This window comes from Nelusetta ayraudi, unplaced genomic scaffold, assembly GCF_046127955.1.
Source record: "Nelusetta ayraudi isolate G7.1 ecotype Tasmania unplaced genomic scaffold, CSIRO-AGI_Nayr_v1 ptg000070l, whole genome shotgun sequence".
NCBI lineage: Eukaryota > Metazoa > Chordata > Actinopteri > Tetraodontiformes > Monacanthidae > Nelusetta > Nelusetta ayraudi.
The window spans coordinates 1,432,429-1,452,104 of NW_027466120.1; the positions used below are offsets into that span (position 1 = coordinate 1,432,429).

The 19,676-nt window shown below is 45.8% G+C and overlaps 1 protein-coding gene across 1 annotated transcript; it reads left to right on the forward strand.

Moving 5' to 3' along the window:
- The first annotated feature begins 64 nt into the window (after nucleotides 1–64).
- Nucleotides 65–18,084, forward strand: LOC142898765 (N-terminal EF-hand calcium-binding protein 1-like). The gene is made up of 12 exons (XM_076041959.1): nucleotides 65–457; nucleotides 4,406–4,430; nucleotides 10,148–10,256; nucleotides 10,886–10,911; nucleotides 11,124–11,221; nucleotides 13,755–14,013; nucleotides 14,232–14,311; nucleotides 15,504–15,557; nucleotides 15,712–15,824; nucleotides 15,982–16,059; nucleotides 16,177–16,268; nucleotides 16,902–18,084. Exons 1-12 carry the CDS (start codon nucleotides 341–343, stop codon nucleotides 16,928–16,930), a joined length of 1,080 nt encoding a protein of 359 aa, XP_075898074.1. The 5' UTR covers nucleotides 65–340; the 3' UTR covers nucleotides 16,931–18,084.
- Nucleotides 18,085–19,676: the final 1,592 nt, after the last annotated feature.

The window sequence follows — 19,676 nt, forward strand, 5'->3', positions numbered from 1 at the left end:
TCTCTCTCTCTCTCTCTCTCTCTCTCTTTAAATGTTATTATTTTGCACGTCTCACTCACTTCCACTCTAATTGAGTCATTTCTCAATTCTTGCCACCGGATGGCGCACACCCGCAGCAATCAGTCGACCAGGGCGCGGAGGCGGAGTTTGGCACTGCTGTCATCGCGTGGACGGGGCGTGCGTGCGTGCGTGCGGGAAGCGGGGAGGCAGAGAGGGAACGAGACGGAGAGAGAGGAGCGTCATCGTCACCGGGACACCATCGGCTCTCAGAGCATCTGAAGCAGCAGCAGCGTTCACGTCTTCACCTTAAGGAGCCACAAACCGCAGCGGAGGGATCGAGATGTTGGCCTGTACGGAGATGATCACCATGTGCCTGCAGTCCGCCAAGCACGAGCACCTGAGGAGGCAGCAGGAGCTCGACCGCAACCACAACCAGGGCTTCTCTCTCGTCCAGGATGTGAGTACAGGACAACATCACTTCACTCGACTGGCTCCAGTTCAGCCCCACTGGTGACATTACCAACACGTTCTTCCCCAGGCATCGTTGTTTATCATCATCATTATTATTATTATTATTATTATTATTATTATTATTATTATTATTATTATTATTATTATTATTGTTATTAGGCGGCTTAACTGCCATCGATGCGTGTTGGAAGTGCGTCCTTCACTGTGTGAACGGCGCGCCTGCCTGCGTCCCATTCACATCGAGCAGCAGCAGCAGCAGCAGCAGCAGCAGCAGCAGCCCCATTACGTAAGAAAGGTGAGTGCATGTCCATCAGCGCGTGAATAAGAAATGAGGGACGCATGCACGATCTCACGCACAGTACTCCCCCTCTTCCTCCTCCTCCTCCTCCTCCTCCATCTCCTCCTCCTCGTCCCCCACGCACGTGCTGTAATGCATCACGGATGTGCCTCTCCCCCTCATGACATTGGCTTCACCCTGCTGGTGGAGATATGCAGAGCATCTATTAATCAAAAGAGTTCTGAAGATAGTTGATTTTTTTTTAATGAGCTTCCTCGCCTCACAGCTGCACACAGCAAGAGAAAGAAAAAAAAACAGCGAGGGAACTGAATGAGTCCATTGTGCTGTTTGCCGGATGCGGCGAGGCCGAGATAGAAACCTGCAGAAGTCCCTCTGACCTCGTCAGCGGCCGACTCATCCATCCATCCATCCATCCATCCATCCATCCATCCATCCATCCATCCCTGCCGACCAAATGCCTCAACGCTGCTGCTGCTGCTGCTACTGCTGCTGCTGCTGCTGTTGCTGCTGCTGCGAGGGCAAAATATAATTTAGTAAATTGAAATGAGTCATTTTGGCCCCTGGATCCCCCGCAGCACCTCTCCCTCTCCCCACTACCCTCCCTCTCAGCCTTCTGACGACACCAGTTTACACAAGCAGCGTCATCCGTCCTCCCAGCTCCCCCAGACTTCCTGGCAGCCCGCTGCGAGATGCAGATTATTGGCCGGCCGCAGGAACATCAGACTGCAGCAAAGTGCACTTTTGGTTTCAATGCAATTAGGGTTGAATGTCGGCAGTCCTTCCCTGCCTGCAAAACCTCCAAACTGGCCAGTTATTCCTTCCTTTTTTTTTCCCGGCTTCAGACTGAACCTATCACAGTGACTCACGAAGAGCTGCTGGCTATGGAGTCTGTGGTGACTGGAGTGAGGAATATGGTCTGGCACTTGTTTTGTTTTTGTCGATTTCAGTCCGATGCCTGACCTTCAATGAAATGACTGCAGATGAACTTGCTGGGTGTGTATCAGTTAGTGCACGGTCACATTAGGAGGTCTGTTACTGAATGAATTTCGAGTTTTGCGTCATTTGGGACCTTTCGATTATCGTGATTATTGACTTTTCCTTTCGCCTGGTGAGGCCTAATCGCTCCAGGTTTAAAATCTGCTTCTCCATTCATACGTTTATTTAAAAGACCTACTGCACGATTTTAAAGGCGGCGCACTATCACAGCCCTGCAAGCGTTCTGCAGCTGCGCTAGAGGTAATTTGCTGATGGGAGGTGTTTGCTACATGTTCAGCGGTTGCCAGTTAGACTCCCCCTTGCCGCTGCACTTCTATTGCGTGCATTAGGACTCAGCGTGGCACATTAGGTAGATATTAGCAACCCCCTTGCTCTCAGAGCATCCTGATTGGCTGTGGCGTGACAGCAGTTCGGTCGACTCCCCCCGACCTCCCACTTGACTGCACGCAGGAGGAGTAAAGAGCAGTAAATGTTCAGGATCTCCCGAGGCCCCGGGTTATTGCCCTCGCTTTGTCTCCCTCGTTTATACAGAGCGGCTCCCCTGCTGCCTCCGCTGGATGTTTCTTAAGACAGGACGCTTACAACGGCACTTCTGCAGGTTAATGGGGGTTTGACCAGAAAATAAGGCAGCGCCCACAGGTTTTTACGCTCGCGCCCGCAGCCAGGTGATCCGCAACAGAGCGCTCATTTGCAGAGTTCTGTTTTTATTTCACCGCAGAGGGTTCGTCTGATTGCAACGTGACTTCACGCTGTGTGATAATTTGGGCAAACGTAGCATCTTGCAGCTTTTAAAATTGGCTTGTTTTGTAGACACTGCAAATGCAAATGTATTGGGATGACTTAATAGAGTGGAATTATGGCGTAAGGACAAAGACCTGCAGGCTGTCGCACTGAGGTTCCCAAGTGAAAACATCTTCTCTTTAAACATTGTCATCTTAATGTGAAAAGTCATCTTGAGTTTGAGACGTTAGTAATCTTAATTTTTTCATTTTTAGTTTGGTGGTTTTTGCTTTGTTTTTATCTGCATATCGTGCACGTTGGTCCTAACTGATGTGAGACTAGAAAAACCTTTTTGCTACTTGGGCTCACGTTGAAGAAGAAATCAGTCTACAATCATTATATTTAAAGGTACACTGTGTAAGCGTTATTGGCATCTAGTGGCATGAAATCATATTGTAAACGATTGATACCTATATTTTTAATTATGCCTTGCAAGGTTTTTGTGTGTTGTTACTTCCAATTTATAACTTTCAAACGTATCTGAAAATTCCATTTGGGAGAGGGTATTTTAGTGCTAATCCCTGTTTTCTGATCTCCTACTATATCTCACATCTTTTATACCAGCAATGATATCAGGGTAAAGTCACCAAACCCTGAGCAGAACAAAGTGTCTGCTCTTTATGTAAATATAAATGGTTATTATTTGCAAATGAAAACAGAAGTTACTTATTTGAAGTGACTTTATTCAACAAAAACACATATAAAATATTTTTTTTTCTTCAATTTTATGGCAGTAGGTCCCTTTAGTTGTTGTGCAGTGAAATCAGTTGCATACAGAAGTCTAATCTGGAATATTACATTACACTCTTTAGTGTGCTGTCATTTCAACCTTCAAGAAAAGTCTCTTCTTTTCCCCATGCACTCTGTCCACGTGGCCCATTTCAGATCACTTTCCCCAGTATTGGTTTCTGCCACGATCCGTATCTGTCTTGGTCAGTGAAAGGCTGCCGGTGAAAAATGAGATATTTCCGTTCCTTCACACTCCAGTGGAAGGCTATAAAGGTGATAACTGGATGTGAGGGTCTCGCTCCAGGGCTCCATGATGCTCTTAATCAACCTGTCGCTTTGACCCCGGACCATCGGCCTTCACGTGGCCATTCGACAGCCAGGGAAGAGCTGCTATATCACAGACGTCACCTCGGACTTTGAAAGCAGGTGTTCAGTCTACGACCCCGAGGACGTGCCATCAAATTTATGAACAAAATTATCACCAGATACTAATACTAATAACATGACTTCTTTTTCCTTTTCTGTCGTATTCATTTCCTCAATCCCATTATTTGATCTTCCCAGTGTGCAGGATTATGACGTTTGTACAAGACCGTTCAGACTGAAGTTGAATTGCAAATCATTCGATTAGATTCATGTCAAGACCACACATGAAAGTGTCCTGTATCTGATTTGAAAACAACAGCAACAACAGAGTTGTGCTGTTAACACGCAAATGAGAAGAAAATCAATCAAAAAGTCCGATCCAGTTACAGCAGTTCAACTGCAGTTGGCTGCAGTTAGAATGTTGCTGTGGTATAGTTGTATAAAGCCAGCAAAATATAGCTTTGAAACGATTAATGAATTAATTCATGAAATAAATGAATGGATAAGTAGATGAATGAAAACCTAGCAGTAGGTGTGTGTGTGAGAGTGAATGGTCATTTGTCTTTGTTTGTTTCTGTGGCCCTGTGATGAACTGACAGCTCTGGGATAGGATCCAGCAGAGCCCCGCAACCAGGAGTGCAGGGAGGAAGCGAGCTTTGAAAATGGATCTAATGGATAGAAAAACCAAGCAATTGAATTTCTTTTGTCCACTTTCTGCCTTTCCTCATTACAGCCTAACACCGTAACCTTCCTCTCTCGTTGCAGATATTCCGCCGGGCAGACAAGAACGGTGAGTAAGCACAACGTGTCGCCGCTAAGATTACAAGGCTAATTTAAAAAAAAAAAAGAGCCTTTGAAGGAGCTGCTGCTGACATTAAAGGATTCAGCCGAGACGAGCGGCTCCGACTGCTCCGCAGCTTGTTGTCTCGCCGTCCTTAGGCGGGTCAAGCAGGATCAATTCAGCTCGGCTGCGAGCGGCTGAACCCAGTGACCGGCTTGAGTGCAGCCACAAAAGACTGACCTGTGGGCTCAGTAAACACGCTCAGCAAGGTTATAACGGAGGTGACAGTAGGAGAGAAGACGTATTGGACAAATCGGACGGTGGAAAGTCAGATTTTAATGTGTGACAAGACTCAGTTTGGAAATTTGCAGAATACAGTCTTTTATTTTTTTTGCACTGATTAGAAAATTCTTGCAGTTTTTCTCAGATTTTCTTAAAATCGTGGGAGATTTGCCGCTAATGTGTGTTTTTAAAGCACCCTCCCCATGTGGCTGTTACATTTAACTAATACGCTACAAAGTTACAGTTTAATAAACCCTTCAAGCTGCATCAAAGCAAAAACATTTCCCCAAATTTCCACGGGGAAAACACGCAGCACGTGCGGCCGCTGCGGAAGCTCGCCGTTGACGTGCGGGAAGATGTTTACGCTGCCTTTTCATTTTTTATTCATGCGCCCGTGTCTCCTTTTAGCGGAATGCGAAATGAGATGCCGGCCGGGTGATTAATGCGCGGAGACTCTCCTCGATTCTCTAACGGCTTGCATAAGAATAGCAGCAAAGGTAGCACGTGATGCCACCACTTCACTCTGGATTGTTTGGGATGCTGCACTTCTCGCCCAAACCGATCGGAACCTTCTGAAACTTACAAATGACAAAAAAATAATAAAAAAAAATACATATATATATTCAGTATATATGTACATAATTGACAAATGAAAAATGAAAGATCTATATCTATATCTACTATGGTGTTTTCTGTCTCGCCTGATTTATTCAACAGAGATTTGCAAACTATCAGACTCAGCTGTGCGTCTTCAACATCGCTGCCCTGCACATTAAGCAAAGTGCTTCTGGATCAAGTGTTCTGTAGCTATGAAGGCAACTGGACTCAGATCATGGAATTCCTCAGGTGCTGTTATTTTAAGGGAGGGTAGGCACCGTCATGGCTGCCATCCACAGATTTTGACCTTCCTCTCGAACAGCCTGTGGAAAGGTTGTGCCAGCTGACGTGAGCGGTGCCGTGCAGCTGGTTTCATCTGGCTGACGGGCCTCTGAATATAAAACCATCTCAAGAAACGGCCGAGAGAACATCCTTCAACTTCCTGTCTTCCATTCCGTGCGTCAGATCTGCAGTGGGAACTTGCTCGGAGTCCTGTGCTACACTGAGCCGGCAGCTGCCTCTCGGCAGGTTGCCTCGTGATGTTTGCACGCCCTGCAGTGCGAACAGTTTCCCTGCATCATTTCTTTTTTAAAGGGCCGCCTCTTTATCCTCATCTGCTCCCTGACGCTCTTTGATCTTCACTTTCATCGATTTTCGGCTCTTCTGTCTTCCCCGTCGTCACGCACTTGACTTGAACAAGCGTCCCTCCTGATTATCATTAACTCACAGGGCTTATTTTGAATTCCTGTGTATATTTCAGTCAGTCCACTTCCTGTGTGGGCCTCAGGTTTTTCGTTTTCTTCTCTCTGTAAAAGTAGGATGTATGAAGGCTTGGAGGAGGACTCCGTCTTGTGTTCTCGGCGCTAATCTCGACTCTGCAGCCGCGTTCCCCTTCTTTACAAACTCACCGAGCCGTGCGGCCGATAGGGAGCCACCTCCCACTAATCAGCAGTGGGCTGCTGCTGTGAAGAAGCTTCTGGAGCTTTGTGTATTCGCAACACAATCAGGGCTGCTACACTCTGTTCCTCTCCACTGTTGTGTGCCGGGAACATTTTTTTGTAAGGGTACGAAAAAAAAAATTCCTTCAAGCACCAGTGGCGCGAAGAAGAAGAAGAAGAAGCTGATGTTACATCATGCTGGCGCACACTGAGCTCCGCCAAGAGACTCGTGTTGTGTGATATCTGCTCTGCCGGGCCCGGATCAGTGTCACAGGAGATTGGCTGAAAATAATCAAGCCCACGTTGCATCTTCTTTTAGTTCTTATCAAGTCTATTCTTCCCTCCCTGGACAGAATCAATCATTTCTTCTCTCTTTGAAACAATCAGACAATAGACAAGCGGTCATCAGTATAGTCTCATTGCTTTTACTGACGCTTTCACAGCATACAACCTGAACTGGATATATGAGAAACAATGACATCTTTTCCCATTTATACAACCAAAATAATAATGCACTGTTGCAATACGGTTCAGTATCCAGTTCAAAGCTTTTCTTTTTCTGCTACAGCTGTCCAGCCTGCTCCCCCAAAAACCCGGTTATTTATTTTCTACCAAGGAGAGCAGTCGAGCGAGCTCAAAGCCAGATGGACCATCGACCAATCTTTGAAGTGCGACTGCTTCCACAACCTCAGTGCAGTTGGAAATACATTCATTTCCTCTCCTGACAAGCTGTCGCCAGTCTACGGCTCGCTGGCAGCACTGCTTTGATCAATCAGGTGGGAGGTCGACAGCGGGTCCAACAAGTTCACATCACCGACAAAGTTCCCGACACCCTGTAACACATTGGTTTTAGCACTGTATTTCATGTTTTTGCACCATCTTTGGCTTTGGAAAAACGCACCAAATCTGTCATATTTCCTCTTTCATTACACACCGATTTAAACTTGTCAAAAAAAAAAATCCCATTTCACTCCACTTTCACATTCCCCCATCAGCCGTCCTCTGTCATCCAGCAGAACCACCGGCTCGCCTGTTCTCTTCAGTTTAGCATTTCTTCAATATTCTTTTTTTGTTGCTGAAAGTCTTTTTTTATCCATGAGCGCCTCTGCTGTGATTCGCTTCTGGCACTTTATAATTAACAATGCCTTCCCTTCGTTTTCCTCGACCTGCGTTTCTGCACCGCTTGCACATTCATCAGCACTTCAGTGGGATTTAGCAACTGCAGTCATTACACTGCACGACCTGAACACCAGTTTCCGCACTCGGATGTCACTGCTTCTATTGAACAGTTCACCCTTTGTTTAGATCTATGTTTCGAACAAAGACAGCGCTATGCTAGCTTTGGTGGTCAGCTGCCTCTAACAGTGTGCTAACAGTGAGGTAACAGCTCTCGAACAGTGTGCTAGCGTGCTAGCATCCCACTGACCCACTTGTTGTTTGTTTTTAGCCACTGCTGTCCCTTTAGAAATCTTCTCCGCAGTCAGTGGGCTAATGATCCGCCCACGTCCGCAGCTCGTTTCCATTCGAGTGCAAGAACTTCGCCTGCTGCTCTCGCGCCACCGACGCTCCCACGCCATCCTCGAGAGCAACTTTCTTCTGACTTGTTCTTGGCGACTAATATCGACCGACGCTGCCCCTGCCATGGTTAAGTCCTGGAGAAACCAAGCTAGGATGCGTGCACCCTCCTCTTGCTCGCCTCAATGTTCACGCAAACAGTTGCCGACGGAACAGTTAGCGCACGCCTGGCTGTTGCTGCTGCTGCTGCTCAGTGGAAAACTGTCAGTTACAGGCACCACAGCGGTCCTCGGCGTACTCAGAAAATACCAAAAATAAGTCACGCGCTACTTGTTAGCGCCAGCTTGGTTAGAATCGCAAACCCCACAACTTAAACAATAACCCTGGATGAGTTTCTGCACATTATAAAACAACACGTTGAGATTTGATCATTTGACGCAATGCACCAACATCGCGTCAGCACTCATTAACTTTTTTATCCGTCTATTAACCAATCAGGTTTAATTGTCTTCGGGATGCTCGAGACTGTATGAGAACCCACGTAATAAATCAGCTGCGATAATGGTCCATTCAGCTCACTGAGGCGGTGTTTGGCAAGTGAGGAGAATCACAACCTGCCACACATACGGTACCGCATGTCCACCAGTCCAGTCCGAAGAAGGTTGTGATTAATTCACCATCAAGATTTCTTTCTGGATTTATTTCATGTTTGATCACATAATAAAATCGTTTAAAACCAGAACGACCTTATAGTTGCTGCTCCAGTTGTTCTTGAGCTATCATTGCCTTCTATTGCCTCCCCTAAAGACTCTGGTGGGCATGAATTATTTGTACGGCATCCCTATTTTAGCATCAGGTTTGCCCCGAGAGGAAGTGTTCCTGGAAAGACAGGAGCTCCGGCTGAGGAGGAAACGCTTTTGCAGCTGCACTTTTAACTCAGAAAGTGTGCAGCCAATTAAAGCAGCATCTCTTCTGTTGCCATGTTGGTCCTCATTTATTATGCAATTGAACACATAACCTCATCTTCACCCCCTTTAGGTGGCACCTGCAAATTCATTAGATGAGATCCAGCAAAAAAAAAAAAAATAAAATAAAAAAAATATCCACATTTCAAACGGTTTTGCAATATGAGTCACACAGTGTCTTGTTAGTAAGAGGTGGAACACGTGTGTTTTGCCATCTGAGCGGTGCTGAAAACTCTGGTGTGAACCCACATAGCACAGAAGCTCTGATGGGAGAGGCTGCAGGATGCCTGGCGTGGCTGCAGCAGATTGTGTTTACTTGCACGTCGTGGGGAAAATACATTAACGGAGGAAAGTCTTAGAACAACAGTAATGAAGAGTCCTGCCACTGCCTGCAGCCTCGGCTTCCAGGCTGTGTTTGCCGCACAGGGCGCTTTGCCAGCAGAGTTCCTTTCGAACTAACAGCTGATGTGATTTGCTGTTGGATCGGGCCTGACGGGCGGGCAGGCTGGGTCCCTGGTGCCTGGCGGGAATCTTCTTGGCTGCGTCTCCAAAGGTCTCAGAGACGCAGGTGACATCACTCTGCTGCATAGTGTGTGAGCAGCGAGTCCGAAGATTCGTCTTTAGGAGCGGTGTTTTGATGGCGCAGTTATTTATATAGGGAATTAATTGAGTATAGGGAATTGGTTGAGTTTTTTTTTGTCAATTTCTCCACGTGTACCAGACATACCAAAGGAATCGAAATGACGTTTCCATTCAGACTGCTTTTCCAAACTATTCCGTCACTTTTCTGCCTTTTTTTTCCTGTTCTTAGCTTCCAGAGATGCTGGATCCCAGCGGTCTTTGGGTTGAGGGCAGGATAGAGGGCAGGATAAACCCCGGACAAGTCGCCGGATTGGTTCCAAATCCTTTGGCTTTATTCAATAAAACCTACTGAGGCGGCCGTCGAGAATGCTTGACATCCTTATTGGCAAAACCTTAAAGCCAATTGGGCAACTCCTCGACCATCACTTTCTAAGCCAATTTGATGTCTCCGCATCACTGCCCCCTGTTCAGCTGCAGCACACTGGCAGAAAAGTCAGTCACAAATAGAGAAAGTAGGTGGAGCGCCACCTTCTGGTTTGCTGATTGGTCCTGCTTGATTGTGGCAGCTGAAAAATGTGATGGACACTTTATGAATGCTCATAACACCGAAAAAGATTCAGATTGGAGCTTCTATATGAATGTTATATAAAAGTGAAGGGAGACTCAGTGAGTCAGGAGGCTTCACCATCAGATCATGCTTTGCTGCACCAGTTGTGTTGAAAAACGAGGCTTCGACTCTTCGCTGTGAAGACAAAGAGGCTCTCATCATAGTGAACACTGGACAGTATCTCCATTCAGGTGATGAATCACCTTCATCTTCTTCTTTTATGGGCTGGTCTCCTTTCAGATGACGGGAAGCTGTCCCTGGAGGAGTTCCAGTCGTACTTCACCGATGGCATCCTCAGCGACGAGCAGATGCAGGAGCTTTATTACTCCATCGGCAGGCAGCGGACAGAGTAAGACCGTCACTCTCTTTTTTACCCCGTCAGTAGCGCTGCTCCACAGAGAGCCCGGAGTGTTGCTACTTCCTGCTGCAGAAGTGCTGCATATGTGGAATCATTTGCTCGTGCAGCCAGCGTCGCAGTAAAATGTGTCAGTCGCTCGAATGCAGATTTTTCATCTTTTTTTTTTTTTTTTTTTTTAATAATGTGTGTGCATACGGGGGGGGGGGAGGTATCCAAAAAGCCGCTTCCTTCTTGCTGCGTCTGTCAGCCCAGCAGCGATTAATGGGGAATGAGATGCCACGCTGGGGGGCTGTTGGGGTTGCTGAAATTCCAGCAGGCACAGCAGAGACGAGATTGCCATCATCTGCACTCTGACTTTCTCTCGTATAAATCTGTAAAGAAAAAAAAAAAAGTGTCAACTGCTGAACATTTTGCCGCTGCCGTTGAACATCCATGGAGTCGCAAGTTGCCGCAGTGAAAATCTGGACCTGATGGTGGCGCTAGACAGAAAACAAACCCGGCGACTGTGACGTGTGTTGTGCAGAGTTGAAGCTTTTTAATGCCAGAGTGGTGAGACACTATCAGCTGTGGATGCTGGAATGGACCTGATCTTTTCTGTTTTTTCTCTCACCGTCTCTCAGCAACCTGGACATCGACAAACTCTCAGGTAACCCATCTTTCTTACTCTCACTAACTGACCAGCCGATGGTGACTGCTGCTCACTCTCAATGATAACTGACAAACTCCTCTAACGTAGATTAACAACACTGGCCACTCGTAGATTTTTGCAATAGATCTTTTGGTTTTTGCCCCTGGTGTGGTAAATTGCTCTCGCCAACGTGTGTGCTGAATGGTGCTAAATGGATCTCCCCCCCCCAGAATACTTCACTCCACACCTGGGGGAATACGTCAACGTCCTGTCGGCTCTGGAGAAACTGAACGTGGCCATTCTGAAGGCCATGGATAAAACTAAAGAGGTGAGTAATGATGGCTTCCTCCTCCTCACCTCCACCTCCACCTCCTCTTTTTCCTCCCCCTCCTCCTCCACCTCCTTCACCTTCTACTTCCCTTCCTCTCAGTGGTTTCTCACAGCGCTTTGTATTTGTTCCGAAACAGCAGTTTTAATTTGGATAAAAGCAGCAAAACCCCCATCACGTTCAGTGGATGAACTGAACTCTTCGTCCTGTCCGTCAGATTTGCTGCATTACTCCCATGCAGCTTTCCACTTCACTGCAGGCTGTTTCGTGAAGATGGATTATTCACTTCTCTCTGTTGGTAATTTTTCTTTGTGAGCAAAAAAAAAAAACCCCCAACAATCACAACAAAATCACCGACATCTCCGGCATTTCCGTTCCCGCCGCCGCTGCCGGCTGCGTTGGCCATTTTGCAGCCACGCTGAGTCTTTTATCCCTTTCAAGCACGAGCTAAGAATATTCTCACCAAGGTTGTGCGTCTTTATGTGGACTGTTCATTCCTCCCGTCTGATTCTCAGGCTGAAATAAAGAGGCTGTAAAGTAGCTGTAATGAAGACGGCGGCTGTTCCGCTGAAAACACAGAGAGACAAAGAAAGAAAAGAACCGTTGCACATCGTTCCTCTCGGACACGTTTCCAGATGATGAGACGGGGCGGCTCATTAAAATCCTCAGCCTTCGATCGTGACTCATGCTAATTGGAGCGTCAGGGAATCTGTTGTGTGCTCGGGCGGAGCGGCGTGAGATGCCGTCTGGCTCCGACACAGCAGGGCGATAATCCTGTTTTTCGGGCAAAGACCTTCACTTTTGGCTTAATTAAAGGCTCGACAGCCTCGCCTGTGTTTGATCTCCCTCCACGTCCGGACCGACACATTGTCCACTGTCAGACCTTGAAATAAATAATGATGAGAAGAAAAAAAAAAACCACACACTTAAAAAGAAGCAGAGTTCAGTTTTTTGGAGAGCAGTTTTTCTGGTGACTGATGTCTCCTGCATGTGCCGCAAAGACGCAGGTGGTGCAGTGAGGAGGGGGTGAGGAGTGACAGGAACAAATTCTTGCCAACCCTCCTCCCCTTCCCTCTTCTCTCCTTTTCACTCCTCTGACATCATGCATTCGACTGCAAGGGAGACACTTGCACACGCTCCGGTCGCCAGAAGTGACGAAGGGCAGATGCAGGCTGATGTTTCACTTTCCCCCTGCCTGCACCTCCTGTGCCTGTTGTCCCACAGTCTCGCTATCACCCGCGCCGCCCTGCAGCTCATGCATCTTTCATGTTGCTGTTAGCCCCTCGGAATGCTTTATGTGCCCCCCCCCCCACCTCCCCCGAAGAGGAAGCGCCTCTCTTGGCTTCCCTGGGATCAGAGTGTTTAATAAATCCCCCCTTCACCCAGGTGCTTTAATGGGTCTCAGGTCAATGTGCAAACACCACCTGGACCCCCATGTGGTATCTAGGGGGAGAGAAAAACACAACATTCCCATTCTGTCTAGTAAGCAAATTATAAGATTCTTGATTTCTCTTGATTTTTATTTAATTTTGTTTGTTTACTAGCAGCGCTCTAATTTACATTAAAGATAAAATGTTTTAAATGTGTTGATTTTATTCATTCATTGATATGTATGTGCTTAAATAACAATGTAAGGGGGGCGGGGGGGTGATTATCATAAGCTTTGCTTCTTTCAGCTCCTTCTCGAACTTGCACTTTATTTTTTGTTTGTTTGTTTGATTGTTTGTTTGTTTTGTGGCACATATTAGCTGTATTATTTGTGCTTGTTTGAGACAAATCAAATCAAAGCAAATCAAATCAAAGATTGAAATTGCAAGATTAGAATCGCTTTCTCCACGTCATTAAGAAGTATCTTGTTTGTTCTCGTGCCTTGAGAGAAACTGAGAAGTGGAGGGAGGCACCGGACTTCGTGACTCATGCAGCTGCAGCCCAGAAAACAGCACGCAGACGCACTGAGATGCTCCAGCGAGCTGCTGGCTATTTATTATAACGTTGGCCCGCTGCTCTCTCCTTGACTCTATTTCTCTGCACCTGCAGGCAGGGTGGTGAGAGTGAAAGTTTTCAGAATTAAAACAAAATGAATCGAACAAAAAGGCGGCAGAGTGCAGTGAATCATATCGCTCCCAGAGAGCCGTTGGTCCACTCGAGGCTGTCGTAAATCATCCGTTCGATAATCTCCTCGTCACGTTCACACCGTGTGGCTGTAAATATAGATATTTCTATTCTGAGTGGGAACTGAGTGAGCTGAGTTTATCCAGCAGCTTTTGCTGGATAAACCTTAAGATCAGAGAGTCAGTCTGAGAGTGCAAACGACTCCCCTGCAACTGGAACATTGTCGTGTACGCTCGTGTACAGTCAAGAATGTAAAAGTGTTTATTATGTTTTTTGTAACTTCACAATGTTGTGGAATTTGTCTTACCATTTTTTTGTGTGTTTCTATTTTTAAATGCATCTTTCAGATTCTAGCCTTTTTTGCAAAAATTCATTTGAACAATGTGTTTTAACAACGTTACTGTGTCTCTCTGTCACTCAGGAGTACCAGGGTTCTTCAGTGCTGGGCCAGTTTGTGACGCGATTCTTGCTGAGGGAGACCTCCACCCAGCTGCAGTCCCTGCAGTCCTCACTGGACTGCGCTATGGAGGCAGTTCACGACCAGGGCTGCACAGGCAGGAGGATAGTGAAGAAGCCGGAGGACCTGCCCATCCAGCGGGCGGCCAAACGGCCCGGCAGACGCATCCAGAAGAACATGTGTCTCTCCCCCACTGACCCTTACTCTGGCATGCTCACCACAGGTGCGTTTGCATTGCACCTGAAGTAGTAGCTGGCTAGCTGGCTAGCTGGCTAGATACTACTTTAGGTGGCTAGCTACGACTCTAGCTAGCTGTGGGTTTAATATTTGCCCAAAACTCACTTTGTGTGTGTGTGTGTGTGTGTGTGTGTGTGTGTGTGTGTGTGTGTGTGTGTGTGTGTGTGTGTGTGTGTGTGTGTGTGTGTGTGTGTGTGTTTACAGGGGTCAGCGTGGAGCCAGACAACCACTGGGGCTCTCAGATCAACCAGCTGGAGCAACTCATGGACAAACTAGAGTGTGAGGTTTGTACAGCATCAGTTTTTTTGGTGGGGTCTTTATGCAACTAGTATCTTCAGACTGGAGACAGTTGCCACTGTGCAGCAACAAGCTGCATTTCTGACAAACCCTGAGCTGTCAGAGGTTCTACAGAGCTTTTTTTACTCGATGAACTTCTTTGTCACCAGAGTATGTTGTCTCTCTAGCAGGGGAACGTAAACGCTACCACTGCTTTCATGCAGGGAGAGCTTAAACATATGTGGCTTTTTGTTGTCGATGTAAAAAAAAACACCCATTCAACCCACAGTGTCATATTTCCTTGTTGGGAATGGAGACCATGTCTGAAGAGATCAGCGTCAGCGCAAAACACATTCGGTATTTCGCCTTCAGCATGCTGCTGTGTGCAGCACAGGACAAAGAGGAGTTGACGTCTAAATAAAACAAAATCACAAATGTTTTTTGACGTGTTTCTTAAGAAAAACCCTCCCCCCAAAAAAAAGCAAAGTCGAAAGGGGCTGAAAGGATAAACAAATGTTATGTCTGTATTGCAGCGGAGAGGCTGGTCTCTTCTTCATGATGCAGGTGATATGAGAGGCGAGATGAGCTGCAGCAGATAAATATATAAGGCAGGGAAGGTTTGCGGTAATGTACTCGCTTCAGCCGGCAGTGCTGGATCCTACATGTCAGACTAAAGGATTTGAAGAAAGTGTGTGGGTGTGTTAAGGTCAACGGCAAAAAAAAAAAAAAAGAAGAAAGCTGCATTGAACTCTGCATGCTGAATATCACATAAGCATCAGTTGTCTCCCTTCGCAGGCACTGCAGTGCTTCTGTTTTCATGGACTTCTAGAAATAACAGTGGATTAGCTGTTCAGGAGCTGCTTCTTTATTTTATTTTTATTTATTTTTCTGTTTTTGATGTTCTGAAGAAACACGCGTTTGGTTCAATTTTCCTCATCGCCACAAAAATCCTTTCGTTTTTTTGTTTTTCTTTCGCCCTCAGATCTTCAGTCCGGTTGTCTGAGCTGCTGCTTGAATGTTTAAGCGCTTAATTATAGATGAGGCCAAGCTCAAGGTTAGATATCAGGCCACGCAGGAAATGGTTGAGGCAGACACAACAGCCGCAGCCTCGCTTCAACACCGAGGCTTTGTGCTTTCGCAGAGTTCTGATGTGCCGGTCGATGATGGTCGACTGAAGTATTTATACCCTCTCCATTCCAGAGTCCACATCTGGAGCCGCTGAAGGAGGACACACTGGCAGGGACGTACAAGTCGGTGAGTCTTAAAGTCATAGTGTGGATGGTGGGGAGGAAAAGCAATAATTAAATAAACAGATAGATAGATAGATAGATAGATAGATAGATAGATAGATTAAAAGAGTGCTGAATTGAATATAACTGATAAATGCCTACACCCTTTTCTTCTTTAGAACATTCTGCTGGTCCAGAGGCAGATGTCAGTGAAGGAGTCGGATGTGGAGCAGTTCCAACAAGATCTCAAGATCTACACAGAGGCCACGTGCAGCCAGCTGGACAACCTGCAGTACGTTTCCCCCCCGCCGTCAGCCTCCGTCGACCTCGAGGTGTTTTTGGCCCTCTGCCCTGGCTAATGATGCGTGACCCCCCCCCCCTCCCCCCCTGTCTCTCTGTCAACCCCCCCACCACCCACCCGCTCTGCTCCCATTTTATTTATTCCGCAGCGTCTCTGTCCAGAACCTTCCCGACAGATCGTGCTTCATCATGTACGAGTTCTGGCAGGACCGTCTCTCCTGGATGAGGTAGGAACCCAGTTCTGTCTCCTTTTTTTTTTTCTTGAAAGAATTTCACCGCTGCTCCCACTTCTCTCTGAAACCTCCTCCTCTTGTCTTCCTCCTCCTCATCGTGTCTCTGCTCAGCTACCTGCAGTCGTCCATCAGTAAGACCTTCCAGCGCTGCATAATCGACGCGCTGGAGCAGCCAGAGATTGTCTCCACCATGCTCCTCCCAGGTACAGCCACGCACAAAACCTCTGTCTTTTCCATTTCATCTCAATGATGTGAGCAGAATATTGCTATTTGACTCCTGCAATTAATGTAGAGGTCAGCCTTCAAGGTCAGGGCGGCAGTGATAAATTGATGAGGCGTTTTTTGGAAAGTCGTTACCAGAAGCACGCAGACCATCCACTCTGTTGAATTAGACTCTGTAAAATGTCATTTTTAAGTGACGATATGTAGATGCCATAGTTTTGCGCTGCTTATTCAGCAAAACAAACCGACTCCCTGCAGGATGTCAGCAGCTCCCTAAACCTCCTCACAGTGGATACTTGATAAACAGGCATGAGCCACAAGATGTCCTACTGGGGCTTCTTGCTAATTTTCTTGCAAGTTGCAATTCTCTTGTCTTCACGAGCGTCAAGTGGTGTCCATTCACAGTGGCTCTTTATTCTCTGCTCTGCGTCGGATAGATTCGAATCACTCTAAGCGAGCAGCACTGGCCTTGGATTCCACTGTGTCGTCCACTTTAAGCAACCCACTTCACTTCACTTTTTTTTTTTGCCAGATGTAATTTCCTCACATCATTTACAGTTACTGTGCATTAGCTTGTTGAATCATCCCGGCCCCGTTTCCCTTCTGTTCAACAGCCTCCTGGTGGATCATGAACAACAACTGACAGCAACTTTTGACGCGATGGCGCACCGAGGGGCGGCAGGAAGAGGCTCTTGTATAATTGCTAGCTTTTCATTTTTCATTGTGATTTGTTATCTCCTTTCTCCTCGTGGCATGAGCAGGATTTGTCGTCGCTTGGTTTTTCCTGAGGTTTTGAAAAGGGGGAGCGCTTCAATCAGTGGCGAGAAAAATTAAAAAAAAAAAGAAATTAGCCTCGGAAAGAGAGAATCGAGGTAATGCAATATTATTGTGTGCGATCGGGACTCCTGCCGACGTTCCTTTTAACAGCTCTGGCGCAAAAGTCCCTCTCTTTTAATAATGAAAAAAAAGACAATGTGCATGGTTTCTTATTTCTTAGTGCTAGTTTTCTTTGAATCGAAAACTCATCAGTGATTCCACTACGACACACTCACACGAAAAGTCGACATCTCTCCATCACTTTTCCCATGGCTCACTCTTTAGTGCAGTTGAAAACAAGTAGTGATAGGCTCGAACCTGCACCCCTCCTCTGTGCTCTGTGCTGTTGTGCTTCATGTCTCCTTTAAGCTCTGCTACCTTTTTTTTTTTTTTTTTGCTGGGAGAATCGGGCAGGAGCCAGATCTTTAATCATCCGTGTGTCACTCCTGCACTTTAAATGACGAGAACTTATGGAGTGTGGACCTAGACGTGAAGGGAGGATATTTGCTGTAGATCCGTTTTTTAAATGTAGATTTAATCGGTGTTGTGAGAGGCCGAGCGCTGCACTGCAGCACGTTAGCAAATGGTAACCAAACCCTCTTCCCCCGTGCTGTTGTTTAAAAAAAAATAAATGAAAATCTTAAGAAGCCATTGTTGTACACGTGCCGTGTCGGATGAGTTTGGCGCCGCAGCACGCGCAAGAGTTTATATTTTGAGTATGAGAAATTATGCAGAGGCAGTTTATTGTGGCGTGATTAGAAAGAGAGTCGTGTCCGATTGTGTACAGTCGTAAATAAAAGCTAAATGTAAGTAGTTATAGTAGAACACTGGTATTTGTACAGTATATGGAGAAAAAAACCCAAGTCCTCGGGGAGGAAAGAATGTGTTTCTTATTTATTTTATGGAAGATTTACATACTTGTAATGTGGATGCTGCACTTGTTTTCTGGCATGAAATAAAGTTCATGGCTTGTTGACGACACCAGGTTGCGCGTTAATTGTCTCCCTGTTTTAAGGTGAACTGAATCTTTTCAAGCCATTAGATGCATTTATGCATGTATTCAGTGCTGCACCTGGGATTGAGCTGCAAATAAACATATTTTCCGGGTAAGTGAACAAGGGGTTAATTCCTGCATTTCATGCTGCTAAATCCACTGGAATCCAATTTATAGCAGCTGTCAGAAAGTGAAAACTGAGTGACAGTTAAATATAAAATATATAACCTTGTGATTGCAGCAGCGGGAACCTTTGAGAATCATCCAACACTCTCTCTCTAAAAAAAAAAAAAAACAAATCAAAAAAACCAACACATACACACAGTTTCAAATGCAGCTTTTATGAAATCTGGGGCGCTTGGATGGTTTTCACTCTTCAAAGCCAGCCAATTCCTTTAAGCCTGTTCCTCCGCTTCATACACTGAAATAAAGCAGCTCTGCCTGTGAGAGATTGCGCATATATTTTGATGCAAGAGTCTTACAGTTTTTAATATATGTGCATATATATGTATATATATATATATGTATATATATATATATATATATATATATATATATATATGGGTGGAAATATATATATATATACTTATATATATATATATATATATATATATATATATATATATATATATATATATATGTATATATACATATATATATATATATAATTAACGGCTGTTTTGTTAATTTCTTTAGCATAGTGTGACTGCCTGTGCAAAGTGTTCTCCAGCATTACAGAAGTGGTACGCGCTCACAAATGTATTCCTCCAACAATCTCATTCTGGCTGCAGCAGTCACTGTCTTAATGGATCTAGATAAAGTACATTTTCAATGATATGGATGTTATTAATATTTTGGTATGAGTGAGAGCCATGCACGCTGATTGCATCCTCTATAGATTTGCTGCTTCCCTGATAAATGTAATTTAACGATCGGAGAGCCAAGTCAGATTAATTGGTTCTAGGTAATTATATTTTTTTGGTGGTGCTCCATGTACTAATGCACGTGATTCCCCCTACAGTACCGCTACATACTCATTGCTTGTGGAGGATGAGAAGAAATGTGATGTTCTAGAGGGCTGTCAGAGTTTAAAAAAAAAACCCCAAAAAACGGATGAAAAAACAAGAGGACGGGGAAAGAAAAAGCAGATGAGGCTCTCTCCCTCACAAAATCTCTCTCTCTCTCTCCCCCTCCCTCCCTCTCTCTCTCTCTCTCTCTCCCTCGCTGTCAATGCGTGCTTGCGCACGTTGAAAAACTGGCAGAGAGAAAAAAAACAGGGTCAACTGTCAGGGCACATCGAAGTGAAGAGGCAGCAAACTCCAAGAGAAAGCCTCAGCTCTGATTTCCTCAAGTGCAACACACACACACACACACACACACACACACACACACACACACACACACACACACCACTATATTGATTTGAAGCAGGATGTATGGGTGGATGTATACAGTAGAGCGACAGAGCACATGTACTGCAGTTGTTACGCTTTGAGCCATTTTTCAAACCAGCTTAGTGACAGTTGATGAAACAGGACGCGCCGACAGCCCGCGGCCTGCAAGCCTGTATATTTCTAGA